The sequence below is a fragment of the Electrona antarctica genome, assembly GCF_951216825.1.
Source record: "Electrona antarctica genome assembly, chromosome: 13".
Taxonomy (NCBI): Eukaryota; Metazoa; Chordata; class Actinopteri; order Myctophiformes; family Myctophidae; genus Electrona; species Electrona antarctica.
The window spans coordinates 14,561,983-14,578,963 of NC_136794.1; the positions used below are offsets into that span (position 1 = coordinate 14,561,983).

At 43.0% G+C, this 16,981-nt stretch overlaps 1 protein-coding gene and 1 long non-coding RNA gene across 2 annotated transcripts in view; both read left to right on the forward strand.

Annotated features, from left to right (window-relative positions):
• Window positions 1-6,678: 6,678 nt before the first annotated feature.
• LOC306935876 lies at window positions 6,679-9,243 on the forward strand. The gene is made up of 3 exons (XR_013791432.1): window positions 6,679-6,805; window positions 9,009-9,139; window positions 9,214-9,243. It is a non-coding gene; the product is annotated as an uncharacterized lncRNA (long non-coding RNA).
• A 5,803-nt stretch (window positions 9,244-15,046) lies between these two features.
• pgap1 (post-GPI attachment to proteins inositol deacylase 1) overlaps window positions 15,047-16,981 on the forward strand; it is a 28,758-nt gene continuing 26,823 nt past the window's right edge. Inside the window, exons 1-2 of the mRNA XM_079518133.1 lie at window positions 15,047-15,254; window positions 16,015-16,168. Coding sequence (XP_079374259.1) covers window positions 15,123-15,254; window positions 16,015-16,168 — 286 coding nt within the window. The 5' untranslated portion in view covers window positions 15,047-15,122. The remainder of the gene's footprint in view (window positions 15,255-16,014; window positions 16,169-16,981) is intronic.

The following is a 16,981-nucleotide window of genomic DNA, read 5'->3' on the forward strand; positions in this document are numbered from 1 at the left end:
CACTCAGAATCAGGTATGATTATGAGTCTGATTCTCTCGTGGGTCTCCCGTTCGAACTCCTGCACCTGTGTAGAAAATAAACAAAAAATGGGTTAGTGCCTTAAGATCATACAAAGATTTGAAATCTCATATTGTTGTTAAGAAGCTGTTATGATTGTATGTGTTTACATATACTTATATCGTTGCTGTCGGGAGGAAACCACCTAACTCCATTTTTGTTTACATTTTTTGTAATATATATATAAATCAGTGCTATTGAACACCCTTTACGTCTGTGTGTCGTTTTGAAAATATTGAACCAATGGAAAGTAGTAAAAAAAAAAACACTTTGGACAAAACCTCTTGACTCCATTGGACCCTCAAACTGTATGCTAAAGCAACTAACTCCACCACCTCTCTCCCTCTCATGCAAGTAATTGATAATATATAAAGTCACAACACCAACTGATGAGGCGGTATTGCTTTGTTTTTAAAATGTAAGGTTTTCTTAATTTCCTGATTTTTTATTTTTTTTAATTTCCTGAAAAATTAACATTTTGGAGTTAGGTGGTTTCTTCCCGACAGCAGAGCCAGAGATATGCAATCATGCCAATGTAACTAACGTATTATTAATGAAACACTCGTACCTGAACTTGTGGGTTAAATGTGACTCTCTTCACAGGCTTCTTGGAGCTGGTGGTGCGATGGACTGTCTCCAGAGTGCCGTATCCCTCGTCGTTTACTGCAACCTGGCAGAAGAGAATAGTGTTAACCATTTTAATACTTTCTGATTAACTACAATATTTCATTTAAAGTAGAGCTGGTAGTAAAACAAAAAGATATGGTTATAAAAACACCAGTTACTGAACACTCTAAGGCTAAGCGATCAGAATATAGAACTTTAACTTTTTCTTTCAAAATAACACTATCTTTAATAGGCACATTAACAATACAATAGGATGTCATTTCAAATAAATGGTGAGACATCTTCAGTTCTGTTGATTAGAAATTGATAGTCCAAAATAGTCTCCCTATTGACTTACATTGCAGTGAAACAGATCTCAGAGGATCATGTTACATATGGTCAGAATCCACTTTGTTTGTTTGTATGCTAAAAGATTGACTTTGAGACCGGTTTCATTGTGCGTGGATGGCGGCGGTGGCTAGAGTGGCTGGATGGTAACCGCAAGGTTGCCAGTTCAAACCCGGGCTCCCTCAGAGTTAGTGTCGAAGTGTCCTTGAGCAAGACACTGAACATCTAATTGCTCCTGATGCCTTGCATGGTTTCCGCCGCCATCGGTGTATGAATGTGTGTGTGAATGGGTGAATGTAATGCACAATATGTAAAGGCAGCGCCTTGGATAAAGGCGCTATATAAATGCACCATTTACCCAAGTGTAATTTTGCTTTAATGTGTCAAGCATGTCCATTTAACATTAGTATACATTTAGGAGGAAATGACATTCATGGTTATAATTCCTCATGAAACACTTACCTCCAGTGTGGGTCCTGTAGCTGCAGAGTGGCAGGATGGCACCATTCATCTTCAGATCAACCTGGAAATTAAACAGATGAGAATATTGTTATTTATTTAGTTCTCCAAGATTAATCTGATTGAACACACACACACACACACACACACACACTGAGAAAGCAGCCCGCAGTTAATGTCCTTTTCACATAGTTGCATGGACAGAGCAACGGACACGTTTCAACCTAACAGGTGTCCCTCTGACTCCCTCAGGAAGACCATGTTGGTTTTAATATAGCCTATACATTAGGGCAAGCCAAGGACCACCATTTGATACTACAGTACAATCTCACTGTAAAGTGTCAATTTAACTCTGAGAGGACGATGTCTTTCCTTGGCTTCTCTCTCCTCTCTCGCTACAAGACTACACCTGCTCTGTTCGCGTTGACGGTATTTACCGCCGAAGCGTTCAAAATTTTGGCCAATCGGTTGAGTTGACCAATCAGAATCAGGAATGAGCGGCTCGTCAGCTTGGCCAATCTTGCGGGAGGCCCGCACGTTGAGTTGACCCATCAGAATCAGGAATGAGGCCCGTGTCGCACGCGTGGCGCATGCGTGCTGCGGTTTCTCTGAGAAGACGTATGTACGTATAGTATCGCGATACATTTTCGAAAGAAGTGAATTAACTGTTATCACTGTTATCTGTCATAATTTTAACGTTGTTACATTTACAGATCAACTGTATGTGTGTGTGTGGTGCAACCAAACCAAAGTCACATTTTTATTTGTATTATTATTATTATTATTATTATTATTATTATTATTATTATTATTATTATTATTATTATTATTATTATTATTATTATTATTATTATTACAATAGGAAACCTATCTCATAATTTCACGTTTAACAGACATTAAGGTAATAGTTGAATCCAATAGAAATGTGCTTTAAACTGCCACAATAGCACGAGTGGCAGGGTGCACGCACGCGCACGCACACACACGCACACACACACGCACACACACACACACACACACACACACACACGGCTGATGGAAATACATAATTTCATTGCAATCAAAAAATAAACGAGCGTTCGTACTTTTAACTTCTAACTGAAACTGACATTTAAACCGACCAATCAACGACCAGCGACAGCCCACAGCCGAACCAATCAGCGACCAGCGAGAGGCCACGTCAGCCGAGCCGACCAATCAACGACGAGGGGCGGGCCACAGCTCGCGAGTTTAAAAGGCTCACACCGATTTTCACGTCAGATGCACTGAGACTTTTACAGAACCAGTCGCATTTACCACTTGCCTAACAGCAACCTACCTGCTCATCAGCTACATCACTAACGGACCACCATTACTCACAGTTACAGAGAGGATACATCGACAACCAGTGTTTATCTTGCAGCAGTGCTTATATTGTTAGCTTTTCCTCTTAAACAGTGATTTTATTTTCGAATTACTCCTGGAAATATCGTCGATAACGTCTGTAGTTGTGTTTTTCAAATACGTTTGTAAGCATTTAAACTGTCGGTAGCCGTTGTAGCCTAGCTTGGCCACAACTACTATCACAGAGGGCAATTGTTTTTTGCACCGTCGTCAGGTTCCCGTCTTAATTATTGCCGTTGTACTGGGTTTAAAACTTTAAGTTAGTTAGGCGGCCTACATTTAAAAGTTAACTCAAATTGTGGCTCGGCCATTACATTTTGAATCAAACGATAACAACATAGCTGCAGTCATTCAAATCAGTCACCGCGTCTGTTAAAGACCAGACCTAAGCTAACCACTTGCAGCATCAATAATACTCTGTTAGATCTGTTTTCTTCTTTTTTTTTTTTTTTACATTTCTCTTTCACAGCCTCACAGGTGTATCAGAGCTCGGCTTGTACAACCCTCAGCTCTCTCTGTTCTCTCTCTCAGTACTCTCTCTCCACAGGCACAGAGCAGCACCTCTCTCTCTCTCTCTCTCTCTCTCTCCACAGGCACAGAGCAGCACCTCTCTCTCCACAGGCACAGAGCAGCACCTCTCTCTATCTCTCTCTCCACAGGCACAGAGCAGTACCTCTCCACAGAGCAGCACCTCTCTCTCGCCACAGAATGGAGCAGTATTGCATCAGTTTGATCAACGAGCCGGCTGTCTCTGGACGTGCAGGTAAGTTGAGGGCTCGTTTCAGAAGGCAGGTAGACGTCCGCGTGGACAACCTGATGAACCGTGCCCTGACCAATGACGACTTGGCATGCTACTATGACCACCTCACTAACGAGTGGAGGCCGGTGCGTGCATGCTATGACCGCCGTAGAAAGCAGTGGAGACCAGCTTTCATTACTTCGGTCCCGCGGTGTCTCTGTTCGCGATACGTCCACAGTACTAAGACGTGGGTGCTAGTCCGCCCTCCCACGCCACCAAAAGCCGTAGTGACTACCCAGAGCAACATTTTTTTCCAGGAGTTCTCTGGGTGCCTCTGGACTCCGCCCCATCCTGACACCCAACGCCCCCCTTCAGGTGTTGGAACTCCCGTTGTGGCAACCGTTAACGGTCAGCAGCTGGCCAGAGTCATATCTGGTGTCTCCGCCACATGGGAGCTCGGCGGAAAGCCAGTCCAGCGGCAGTGGAGGGTCACGGTCTATAGGTCAGACGGACAGATGCAGCTGTCCGTGTTCTGTAGCTTCCCTGAAGAAAACGTAAGGAGGTGTATCGTCTTTAGTGACGGAGCGCCTTCCCCTGCCAATGCCGATGTGACCATCGACAGAGGCCCTCTTCGAAGCAAGACGGGTCTAAGACTGTAACTCAGACAGACCTGGGGTGTGGTGGTCATTGTAGCAGCTGCATGCATGGGGTCTTTCCTCAACAACGGGGGTGCAAGTTGATCAAGGAGCCGTCTATCTCTGGACGAGCAGGTAAGTTGAGGGCCAGACATTTTTATTTCATACCTTACACATATAGAATTGTGTGGATTAATACGGAATGCTTTTAGTAGTACTTTCATGAGAGGATCGACCAGGTAAGTGACATTTCCTAGACGACAAGCAGCTCCTAAGGACCTCTGGTACAGGTTTGTATGGTGCCTTTTCAGCAGGAAGTGGATCTTGGAGGCATTCCATGTTCCTCCACGTGCTAGGCCTCAGAGAAACTTGACACTAACTTTTAACATCATGTAATAATGGTCGCAAAGAAAACAAACAAAAATAAAACCTCTCTCTCCACAGAGCAGCAGAATGGAAATCAACAAAAAAGTAATGTCTGTCTGTTTTCCTGTCTGTTTTCTGCACTAACTATGTCTAGTTTGTCCAGGTTTCTACAGACGGAGTCCTGCGTGCTGATCATCGTCACCAGTCAGTTGGCCTCGCGTCTGGCGGGCTAGCTTGAGGCGCCCTTCAACCCTGTGATGGTCACTGGCCTTGGCGTCTTGCGGGGCCAGGCTCTAGGTTGCGTCTTGCGCCTGAGTGTTTAGCAACGTCTGTCTATGGGGCGTCTGGGTGTGGTAAGAGGTAAAGTACTCGCCCACCACTGCAGCATTAACTGCGGTGCCTCCAACTTGGCCTGGCGCTCCATCAAACACAATTGGCCGTGTTTACTGGTGGGAACTTAATCTGGCGATGGATCAAGTGACCGTCCCTTTTGCTGCACTGCAGAAGCTACTTGGGGTGGTGGTGCCAGCAACAGGGACTCAAGGACACTTGGGGCAATTGGGAATTGGCGATGACTAAATTGGGTCTCCTCCCATGGATTGTCGCCTTGACGTTGGCGGAGGAGCTTATGTATTTCTTACCCAGAGAGCAAGTCATGGCAGTAACATGCCGGACAGCTCAAAGGGTAAAGAGATCAACTAAGGACAATCCGTAGATAGAACAAACCTGTGTTACAGAAATCACCACAAGGGTATCCGAGATACCACCGTGGAGCATGCTAGGAGGTGTGGTGGCGGTGGGAGACCAGGCACACTGAGCAGGGACCCCAGGTAAAACACACACACACACACTGCCTTTCTCAAGTAGTTTCATCTCTTTTTCTCTATCCTGTTTCACAACTGCGGCACACTTAACCCATTAAAACCGTCAGTGTCATTTTAGATTATTATTGCATTGGACATCAGCAGATATACAAGCTCATATCTGCCATTTGTGAACAATGTCAGTGTAGAAAGTTGTATAAAAATGGGGGTCCGTGGCTGAATGTCATATTTAGACCTGAGGATGATTCTACAAATGCCTTCTAAATCCTGACAGTTTGCTGAAAAACCCATGTTTCTATGTCAGTGGTTCTCAAACTATTTCATGTCAAGGACCTCCAGAATTATCTGTATTTGGCCGCCGACCCCCATCTGATAATTATGTAGTTTTAGGGACACCCCCAGAAGAAAAGGTTTGAATTAAACGTTCGCTCTGAAAGAACATATAGTCAAAGATTTGCGCCACATTTTCACGATTTTTCAAAAATAGCAGATCTACAAGCTCGTAGTGCGGCAGATCTGCTATTTTTCAATAGCTAAAGTACAACATAATGCTTAACACCAAAAGGGGTTCCCGTCCAAAATGGGTTAATGACGCATACATACAGACACATAAGGGTCTATTCATTGGGTACCAAAAAAAATCACACCTGTGAGGGGTGCTCTTATCATTATACATCTTGTGAACAACTGAAAAAAATAATCTTGAAGATGTGTGGTCTGTGGCCAAATGCATATCAAAGTTGTTGTGAATGTCTGTGTAGCAGCTAACAATAGCCACACCACTCTAGAGTCGATTGACAACAACGGGAGGTAAGAATAAATCTATCGCGGCTGGACCGCGGAGCGCCGTCTAACACAGGATCTTTTTTCATAATTAGACGGGATGATTTAGATTGCGAGTTATGAACGTTTTAAGATTTTCGTTTTCGCCCCCCCAAAAAAAGTGTAATTTGCCACCGACCTCCATCTGAAAGATTTGCGCACGTTTTCACGATTTTCCAAAAATAGCAGATCTACAAGCTCGTAGTGTGGTACTCAGTGCTGTGCTTGTAGATTGTAGATCTGCTATTTTTCAACAGCTAAAGTTTAAAATAAAGTGGTTAAAGGCTATAAGGCGACACAGGCGCGGCCTCGGTTCTAAATGGGTTAAGCTACGTTAGGTTTGAACTTCATTTGAGGTGGTGCAACTGGCTCTTAAACTTCTGAGAGTGTATTGAAGGCTTCTACTGTCTGCAGATCTTTGGTCCAGTGATGCAGATTCTGAAGTTCAAGACATTGGAGTAGGTTGTGGAGAGAGACGGCCTGGCAGCTGCTGTCTTCACCAAAGACATGGACGATTGGACGAGGCTCACTACATCTCTAAATCTCTTGGTGCTGGAACCATCTGGTAAAACACACTACTATTACTTCTGTAGGCTGCATTGAACAACCGCTATGCAATTTACAACTTTCAACCTGGCATCCCTAGTTTGGACATGTCATTATACTGTAGGTGACGTTTTTTCCAAAAATGGCAGATCTACAGGCTCATAACAGGTTGATGTGATGTCCTAAGTTTGTAGATCTTTGCTAATTGTCGTTGGGACAAAATTATGTAAGAATGCAAAAACACTATAACAGTCAGATCCCAGTTCATATTTACTGAATAGAGAGTGTAAAAAGTGCGGTTTCTTATGGAAAATCTGGTAAACATTCAATAACATTTGAAATACTTGTCTGTAATTATGTACATGTCTGTCTTTCCGTCTGACAGTACTGTATTGAAAATCTGTGAGATATGTAGGACATTTGACATTGTGTCTACCGGTAAGTTAGACACAACTAGATTGCAACGGGTCGGATACCCGTGGTTTCCCGTGGGTACCCGAGTTTGACGGGTGGGAACGGGCGGGACAATATACCTTTATAAGTTAACGGGTACGGGCGGAACGCAACGCAATGTGGGTGGGTGACCTTGTTTAATCAGTGGACCTGCACTGCGCGATGTTATAAACAGCAGCTGAGCTGGGGGTTTTCCTCAACAGCGGAGACAAGTTAAATCCGTCACATGCCCAAGGAATCGTCAGTGATGTCACATCACTGCCGATTCCTTCATAATGGCGTTCTGTTTCTGCTGCTGTGCTTCTCTGTGCTACTTCCTTGTTGCATAGCAGTGACATCACGGCCGAATCCTTGCTTCCTTATCGTAGCATTTCACGTGTGGAGTTTATTTTTTTATCACCAGGCTGCTGCCTGTAGCCTATATTTTCGTTTGCGCTGATGAAACACCAAGGGATTATAATGCCAACATTCAACACAAGATGTAAAGCTAACCCAGGTAATGTTGGCCTCTAATGCGCCACTCTGTCTAAGTGTAAATAAAGTTAAAAAGATTAGCCTGATGAGTGATGACCGTGTTTGAAACAGCCTTGGATCAAGACGGTCGACTCATCAGGCTAATCTTTTTTTTTATCATCCTCTCCTTGTTGATATATTATTCCAATATGCCATTTAAGTCGAAATCATGATATAACTTTATGTTGTGATAATAAGCAGCAGTAGCCTCAGTCAACTACATGTCTTCCTTTCCGTGTGCAACACACTGCCGCCGCCCACCACCACCACCACCACATGCGGTGTTGGATGAAATAAAGTCAATGATCTATCGGTGGCTGTGATACGAACGGGTAACGGGCGGGTAACGGGTCCATTTTTTGACGGGCGGGGCGGATCTGGTTTTGAGATTTATATAAATCACGGGTAACGGGCGGGTTGCAGAACTGATGATTGACGGGCGGGACGGGTGCAGGTATCGAAAATTGGACCCGTGCAGGACTCTGCCTTCTGTGGAAGAGTTTAAAGATTGACATTCAGTAGTGGGGTGGTGTGATACAAATAAGAATCTAAATACAATATCTAGAATATGCCACGGACAAGGACAAGTCTTGCCACGGACACATTTGTCTGTGTACGGGCATATTGATGACCCCTGACTGGGTCTCTGTCTGAATGATGTAGTCTATCAATGAGCATACGGGATGGATCTACATGCATGTATGCACAGAGCTCAGGCTCTGTAATGTGGGAAGTGTGTGTGTGTGTGTGTGTGTGTGTGTGTGTGTGTGTGTGTGTGTGTGTGTGTGTGTGTGTGTGTGTGTGTGTGTGTGTGTGTGTGTGTGTGTGTGTGTGTGTGTGTGTGTGTGTGTGTGTGTGTGTGTGTGTGTGTGTGTGTGTGTGTGTGTGTGTGTGTGTGTGTGTGTCTTGATTTATTTTGTCTGTTCCCTACCTGTTTTCCAAAGTCAGTTTTTACTACAGAAAATCCTAAGCATACAACTTGGCAGGGGTTGCCTTTGAGTAAACGTTCAAGATCATTGGCCCTACCATAACCGCTGGCCACTATTAACATATAAATAGATATGTGGTCCGAATAACGTCGTTTTGACATGATTGCCGACAAGGGTGCCAATACTGATAATAATGCAGACCAACCAATCTACCAGTATTTTGTGTTACTGGCATTGGATCAGCAGCTCGTTCCATGCCCAATATCTGTCATGTCTGTCTGTCTCCCAAACCTCCAGGAGCAGACCACGGAGAGGAGAAACCTCCAGGAGCAGACCACGGAGAGGAGAAAACTGCAACGTGTTGTGTTGTCCTGCTCAAAGGCAGTCAGGAACCCAAGGCTAAGGAGAGACGTCGCAATCAACCAGTTGAACCCAAAGAGGAACCGAGTGCCACAATGGTAACTATAACTCATATATGACCATGTGAACATGCGTGCGCACTACATTTCCGTTTTGTTTCCATCCCACCAAGGATCCAGAGCCTGAGATGGAAGCAGTGAGCTCTAACCAGGAGATCCCCCCCCCCCCCACCAGCAGCCTGAGAAGCTGTCCGTTTCAACGCAGAACAAGAAGGCCAGTCTCCTCGCACTGCAGCACCCAGACCAGCAGCAACGGAGCCTGTCGGAACGTGTCACGAGAAGTACACCAAGATCTTCAACGACGTCAAGGACATGATGAGCAAGACAACAAAGTATGAATTAAGCTTGATGTGTGACGTGTTAACTGTTAAATCCCTGTGACTGAGGAAAACCCTCAGTTATGAAGAGTTGACTGAACAAAGGAAAATGGTTAATTAGTTTATTATATGATCCTTTACGCCGCTCAATCATTTCTTCATTACCCACCTCTGGGCTCTCTTGCTACGCATGTATTGGCAAATGCCATCAGTTGGTTCATTTAAATGTATCACTTTTAAACCTAAGTAACACATTTTGTTAAGTTTAACTACTGCCCGTTTGAATTAACAGTCATATTTGTTTGGTTCTCTTATTCCATAATGCTTGTTGATTTGTTTGTCAAGTGTATAAATGTATTGCACCGTGACAATTTGTGTCTTTATGAAAAGCATGCTAGGATTAATTTGCCTTGAGTGCAAGAAGCTATTTATTTATTTGGTTAACGTTTCAGTTTTAAAGTTCTCAGTCCTGAGGATTTCATTGAGGTCATTTAATGAGATCAGTGCAGATTTGCAAAAAATCATTTTCAGTATTTTCTTTTTTTTGTGGCTTTAAAACCTCTTAAACCCCAGTGGGGTCCAGATAGATAGCTAGATATAGATAGATACTTTATTAATCCCGAAGGAAATTTGTTTTGTCCAACAGCTCCAGTGTAAAAACATACATACAGAATAAAAAGAGCATGATGAACATGTAAAAGTACATTACATCAGGAGGTAAAATCAAAAATATCGGAGTTGGAACCTGAGACCTTGACCAGCCCCATTTACCCGCTGAGAGCGGTTCATGAGGTGGACAGCCGCTGCCCACGCCGGCGGGGATTGAGGATTTATGCCCTGTGAACCCCTACTAGGCCAATTAATAAGACGGAGTGAAGCCGTCAAATGCATTAATGTGGGGGGTACCGAACACAAGCTCGCTATTCATTCAAGTTTTATTTATTCTCGAAATTACACTGATTAATCAAACTCATTTTCAGGGATGGATTTCTAGGTTCATATGGCAATGGAAAAAAACAAGAATTAAATGTAGCACCTTACAACTGAGAAAAGACAGGGGCCATGGCTCTTCCCTGTTTAAGAAATTACTATTATGCTGCACAGATAACTCCTCTGCTATATAAGTAATAGGGGGTATAAGGCTAGATGGAAGGAGTTGGGATTTGGTCTCATTTCTGAGTTCCCTCTTCAGGCTGTAATAGGTGATATGGGCTTGGCGGACCATTTAGAGGGGTTCAATAACCCATGGATAAGCCATTGAGGTCATTTGAAATAAAAAAGATGTTGAATTTTTTTCAGATGGTGTGCTTTCAATACAGATTTTGCCCCAAATAGAGGAGACATAAGATTTACGTCATTGATACGGAAAGATGTCACAACTTGCATGTGATTTATACAAAGAAATGAAATCGATAGTTTCAGATCAATACAGGTTAAACATGGTTTATGTAACCAAGGCTCTCTCCCTAAGAGCCTGTTCATGTGGTATTGGAGAAGGAAGTTATGCTGGTCTACCTATGTAGGTAGATTATCTCTGGATGCAAGGTTATCGTGGCAACAGTTTAGAACAAACTGACTTTTTCAGATATCTCCAGGTGTGGCATTATATCAATCAAGAATGTAAATTCAAAGATTTTTCTGCAGTTGAATCCGGATTCTATCTCATACTGAAATCAGCCCTTACAGTGGAGCCTCTTTCGGATGCTAAAAAGGAAAGCATGTTGTACATCAAAGAGGTGGGAGAGGGATGCAGGAATTGTACTCTTGGAGGAGGTATGGGGAGGGATCTGGGCGTTCCAGTCGACTTGTTCTATGGACTGGAGAGAACATTGCTGTAAAAATATTATTCAATATTTTAAGACCCCGTATCAGGAAAAACACAAAGGTGATGATAGGCCATGCTGGAAGCAGTGTGCGGCAAAGAAAGCCAATCACTTTCACATTCTCTGGGGGTGTCCCACATTTAAGGTATTTTGGAACAATATTCATAAATCGCTGTGTTCAGTATTTAAAACTCACATACCTCTGAATTTCACAACCTTGTACCTGGGCCACATTGAATGTCTGAACCAGATGAGAGACACAAAGTTACTGCAGGTGCTCCTGGCAGCCAGCAAAAAGTCAATTACTAGAAGATGGCTAACCCCAATCCCACCCACAATGGACGATTGGCACGGGATAGTCCTGTATATTTTCAAAATGGAAAAATGAACATGCATCCTAAGAACTAGAATAGACAAATTCTACCAAATTTGGAACAACTGGATAGTACATACTAACCTGACTCCGCCAGATGGGGCAGCAGAGAGTACACTGGGTTCCCCCAACCCAGTGTACTCTCTGCTGCCCCATCTGGCGGAGTCAGGTTAAGTACATACTGCCCCACTGAGAGCAGACTTTGTGTGATCTCACTCACTATCTTCATAAAAAATGTTCCTTCCCCCTCCCTTGGTTGAAGTCCAAAGCTGCCATGTAAATTCTTTTTTTCCCTTTCTCCCTCCTTTGAAGTGTTCATTCTGAAGTAATGTTGCCATGTGTTGTCTTAATACTGTTAGACATGCATGTCATGCATACTGTACTTTACGCTACTTAAAACAATTACCAAATATTTTATTTTTCAACATTTTGGACAAAATAGCCCAAAATTGCCCAGATGTGCCTATACTCCCTATAGTGCAGGATAGATACTGCAGGAGTATAGGCTACCCAGGAATCCATGGCAAAAAATACATATTGTGTCAGAGGATAGTCCTGAGATTTGGCAAATAAGTGTAACCCCTGGCACGACATTAAAGAGACACATTCATGATTCATGCAAGACAGATTAACCATTTTGAAATATGCCATATCAATATAAAGGCAAGGAATAATGGAGAATGACTTGACTGAAAGCTTTGTCAGATGCAGGCTGTCAAACCAACAAAAACGTGTTGTCTCTTAGCATATTGCAGATCTGGGCATTTTTATTGCTGAGATGGGGAGGGGTTCTCAACCTTTTCAGGCCATGAGCCCCCAAAATAATCATCGGTGTAGTCAAAGTTACTCTTAAACAGTAATGTATTACTTATTACTTTTAAAAAAAGTAATAAAGTTACACTGCTTATTACTCCCTGCCAAACGTAACTAGTTACTTATTACTTTACTTATTTCTCTCGCCCCCAGTAATTGCATCTTTTGTCCCCAAAAGTCTTACTTTGCATTTTCAACATTAGCAGTCCCCCCTCCCTATTCGGCAGTGTTTATTTAACTCTGAATAGTGTACTGTATAGTGTACACATGATGATGGGTCCATTTGGTTCCATTTGTACACTCATTTGAATTAAATGAACACTAAGGCTTTTACTGTGTATGAATTCACAAATTACAGCTTCCCTATGCACAACTTGTAGCGGACAATAATGTTCATCTCGTCTTTTTGATGAGTTTGTAATTAAGATTTTAATAAATGTCTTTAAATCAATTAAGTCTGGATATTGTATGTTATGTTATGTTATGTTGTGTCATAGGCTACTACACTGTAAAGTCCACTGTGTTAATTTAATTCTGCGAGTGTAGAAATGGGACCAAATGGAACCATTTGTCAGAATTGTTTTTTGCAGTAAGGAAATCGGTACTACAGCAATGCTATTTCAGAGCTAGTTAACCTTTCAGAATCTTAAGCACACACATGCCTAGTATTTTATTTGGGATATTTGAATACATAAGAGTTAATCAAAATTAGACAAAAAAGTCAAGAAATGTAACACCCATGGCTGATTTCACAAGACCCAAGAGTCAGTCACGTCTCCTTTTAAGATAACACAGGTCATGATTTAAACCTTCCATAAATAAAATGACATGCCGTCTACTCTACATGTCTACCATAATACGTGATCATTGATCACTATACTGTGTAGTGACTCAAAATAGATATTAGACGTTTGCCCAGGACCCAAACTATAGTGAAAATAGCAGATCTAGAACCGCACAAAAGGTGTTGTGAGCTTGTATGTATTTTCACTACTTCTTAAACATGTTTTCCATTTATTTATTTATTCATGCAATGACTGTTTTTATTTTTTTAATTCATGTTTAATTTTTTGTAATTTTTGTGCTTTTTGGGAGATTTATTTTTATAATATTAATTAAAAACAAAATGTAGGAAACCAAAAAAATAAAAGGACCCATAATGAACGAATGATCGGCCCAGTGTTTGGGAACCAGTGCTGTAAAAGAGTACACTCAAAGGTGATCATGCCATGGGGACAGCTGGGAGGAGGAGGGACGGCCGGCAGTATCAGGGGTACAGGTCCTGGCAGGGGGACAGCTGGGAGGAGGAGGAATGGCCGGCAGTGTCAGGGGTACAGGTCCTGGCAGGGAGGGAGGACTGGCAGTATTAGGGGTACAGGTCCTGGCAGGGAGGGAGGACTGGCAGTATCAGGGGTACAGGTCCTGGCAGGGGCACAGCTGCCGGGAGGAGGGAGGGCCAGGGGTGCACGTCCTGGCAGGGGGCGGTCAGGTAAGGCGAGGTAAATGCCCAAAAGGCTGCTTTTCTCTAGTTTAATTCATTTCAAATCACCTGCACATGTGAGATAAAGAGAGAAACAAAAAGAATCAGAAAAAATCTTAAAATATTTTCTGTTTTAGACGCTCTATATTCTGAGTTTGCCATTTTTTTTTGATTCTGGAAAGGATGGTTTGTAAATAATGGGTTCTTAAGTTGTAATGCATGTTGTAAAAGTAATTTAGTAGTAGCTACACCTGGTCTTACCCAAAATTGTTCACTTGCCCCACTACACTAGAATTACAAGTTGTAGACTATTCTATATATAACTGGGATATGAATGATAGTATACGCTATTTATAGCACATAAAACATCATCCACCTAATTAGGCAATTTTCACGTACTCTCAGTTGCAATTGGTCAACCAATCTGTCAATCAGTGACATATGCTGCTGCATAGCATACTATAGTAGGATCAGAGCCGTAGAAGAAAAGAGTAGCGACAAGCTTTGAAGCGAGGGTGCTATGGTTCCAAACATGGGAACTATAATCCCATTGAGATAGAATGAGCACTTCCGCATTCCATTGTTACAAAGGGAGTCAACGCTAGTATCGTCACTCAGTAGGATCAGCATGATCTGGAGTAGGGACCGTGGAAAGCCTGGTGACGAGGTTTGTGGACCGAGGGGGGCGAGGCTAAGTAGGATCAAAGCCCTATCCCATGCTTGGTGGGGACGATGCTCTGTGATTGGTTAATTGGTTGATAGGTGACCTGTGTCGTTATGTCGATCAAACTCGTTTTGGATGGCATATCTACACACTAAAACTAATAAAACCACACTGACTAAAACACTACTAAAAACTGACTTAAACGTTTAAGTTCATGTATGCCTCCCCAAAAGTCTTATATGACCTACATATTCTGCCAAAGTGCCAATGTTGTGTTGGAAATATTTAGTGTAAATGTAAATGATGGTTGTCAGTCATCTCAGCCTCAGTTGTCAGGCGGGGCTTCTCAAAGTGGGGTCCGGCTTTGGTTGCCCTGTCAACCAACTCTCCAATCACAGCGCGACTGTCCCCTCGGCCTATGGGACGTATACAGCACCTTCCCTTTCCTTCCTGCTGGGGAGGGGTGAGCAGACAAGTGGTCTGGTTGAAGGAAGGAAGCGGATGAAAACATGGATGTTTGTAAATAAATAAAGCCGCACAGACTGAAGCGTGATGAGGGTCTTCACGGGGGTCTTGTTCGGTCTGTTTGCGGGTCTTCTGGCAGTGGGTCTGTGGGAGATGATGAAGGGATTTGAAGAGAATGGATGCAGCATGACCTACATGTTTGAATACCCAGAGTACCGGGTGAGTGCTTTAGTGCTTATCATTATAATAAGTAGGCTAACTACTATGGTTTATATTAATACTATACTTAATTATATATGCTTCATCACCGATAGTGACATTTCAGTCCGAGCCTCGTGTGGTTCTCTACCCGAACTAATCAACCAATTAAAACAATATTAAAACGCACGTGTAGTGATGCGTTATCATTCTAATCAAGCTGTTTCCTGACAGCTGTATATCAATGTACATACCTACCTATTCTGAAATTAATGTCCAGGTTATTTTTAAGTGGTGTGTTTTTTTCATATGAGAATTGGAAGTAGAAGATATGACATAATCACCCCCAATTGGTCTTTTTTAATCTCTGAGGCTGAGTTAGGTGGTGAGTTTTGACAATACAGAGAATGAGACAGTTTTCATATTCAACAGGATCCACACTTTATGTGAGCCATGCTCTCCCATCATTCCTTGCAACACCAACAGGTGCACTACACCACAACTATTAGTGTCACACTTGTGACACACTTGTGTCCTGTCCTGTGCCATCTGTTGAGCATATTGCTTTGTATAAAATGTATATACATATGTGTGTGTGTGTGTGTGTGTGTGTGTGTGTGTGTGTGTATTGGGAAGGGGTAATGACCCCTCATGTCATGTGAAATCTGTCATGTGAAATTGGCTGCTTACAGTTGTTTTCATCGCACAAACCTACAGAATGTTGTGAAATGATTGTGCATATTAAATTATTGTGTATGTGTGTCTGTATTGTCGTTGCCAGCGGGTGGCCCTGCCTCGTCGCGTGTCCAGGTTGTATCCAGCGTATGGTCTGTACCTGTACGGGGAGGGGCAGTACGCCCAGGAGACCCGAGCTCTCAAACTGACTGGGGCTCCCGTGCTCTTCCTGCCGGGAAACGCTGGCAGTTACAAACAAGGTACGGGCTGATGCTTATGTGCATACAATTGATACCAGTGGACAGTGGAGTATCCAGGAATGACATTTCAGGGAGGCAGAAATACGGAGGTTAAGTTAAATCTCTCTCAAACGCTAGGAGACAGACTATTTAGGTGAGAGGTTGTCAGTCTACTATCTGGTTTAACATGATGCGTCAAGGTAATAGCTTGCACAACTCCAACTCGTCTCAAACACACATTTTTACCTGGTGCGCGGTCTGTACCTAACTTTACAGAAACAATCTCTAAAAGAGAAAACATCAGCACTCACGGAACTCTCGTTTTAAGGCACCTTTCATTCTTTAAAGAGTTGGCATGGTATGCTGCAGAGCAGCACAGCGTACGCGTTTTGGCCCACAAGCCTTCATCAGCGTTGATTTCGTTGAATGCTACAAACACCAGCTACAAATGTTGTCTCCCTCCTTTTTTTTAACATGATGCGTAAATCATTGTCACAATTGACTCTTGTTCACTTTCCCAGGGAAGTAATGACGTTGCTTAAATTGAGAACAAAGCATTGTCGGGCTGTACTGACTTCATTTGTATCGCACTTTTCAAATGCATTTTGCAGGTTTTCAAAGAGATTGTTCCAACTTCCTGCCAGGCGAGTACAGGTATTGGTCCACTTAGACCCCCCACACCTGGCAACCCATGAGACAACGGGTTACATTTACATTCCTATGTGTGAGTGTCGTGCAACGGAATGCGCAAGGAGCCAATCCGCTGCCCACTAATAGTTCTCGGGTTTGGTGTTTTTCCTCTCTTTTATTTCTCAGTCAGGGAGTTGGGTATAG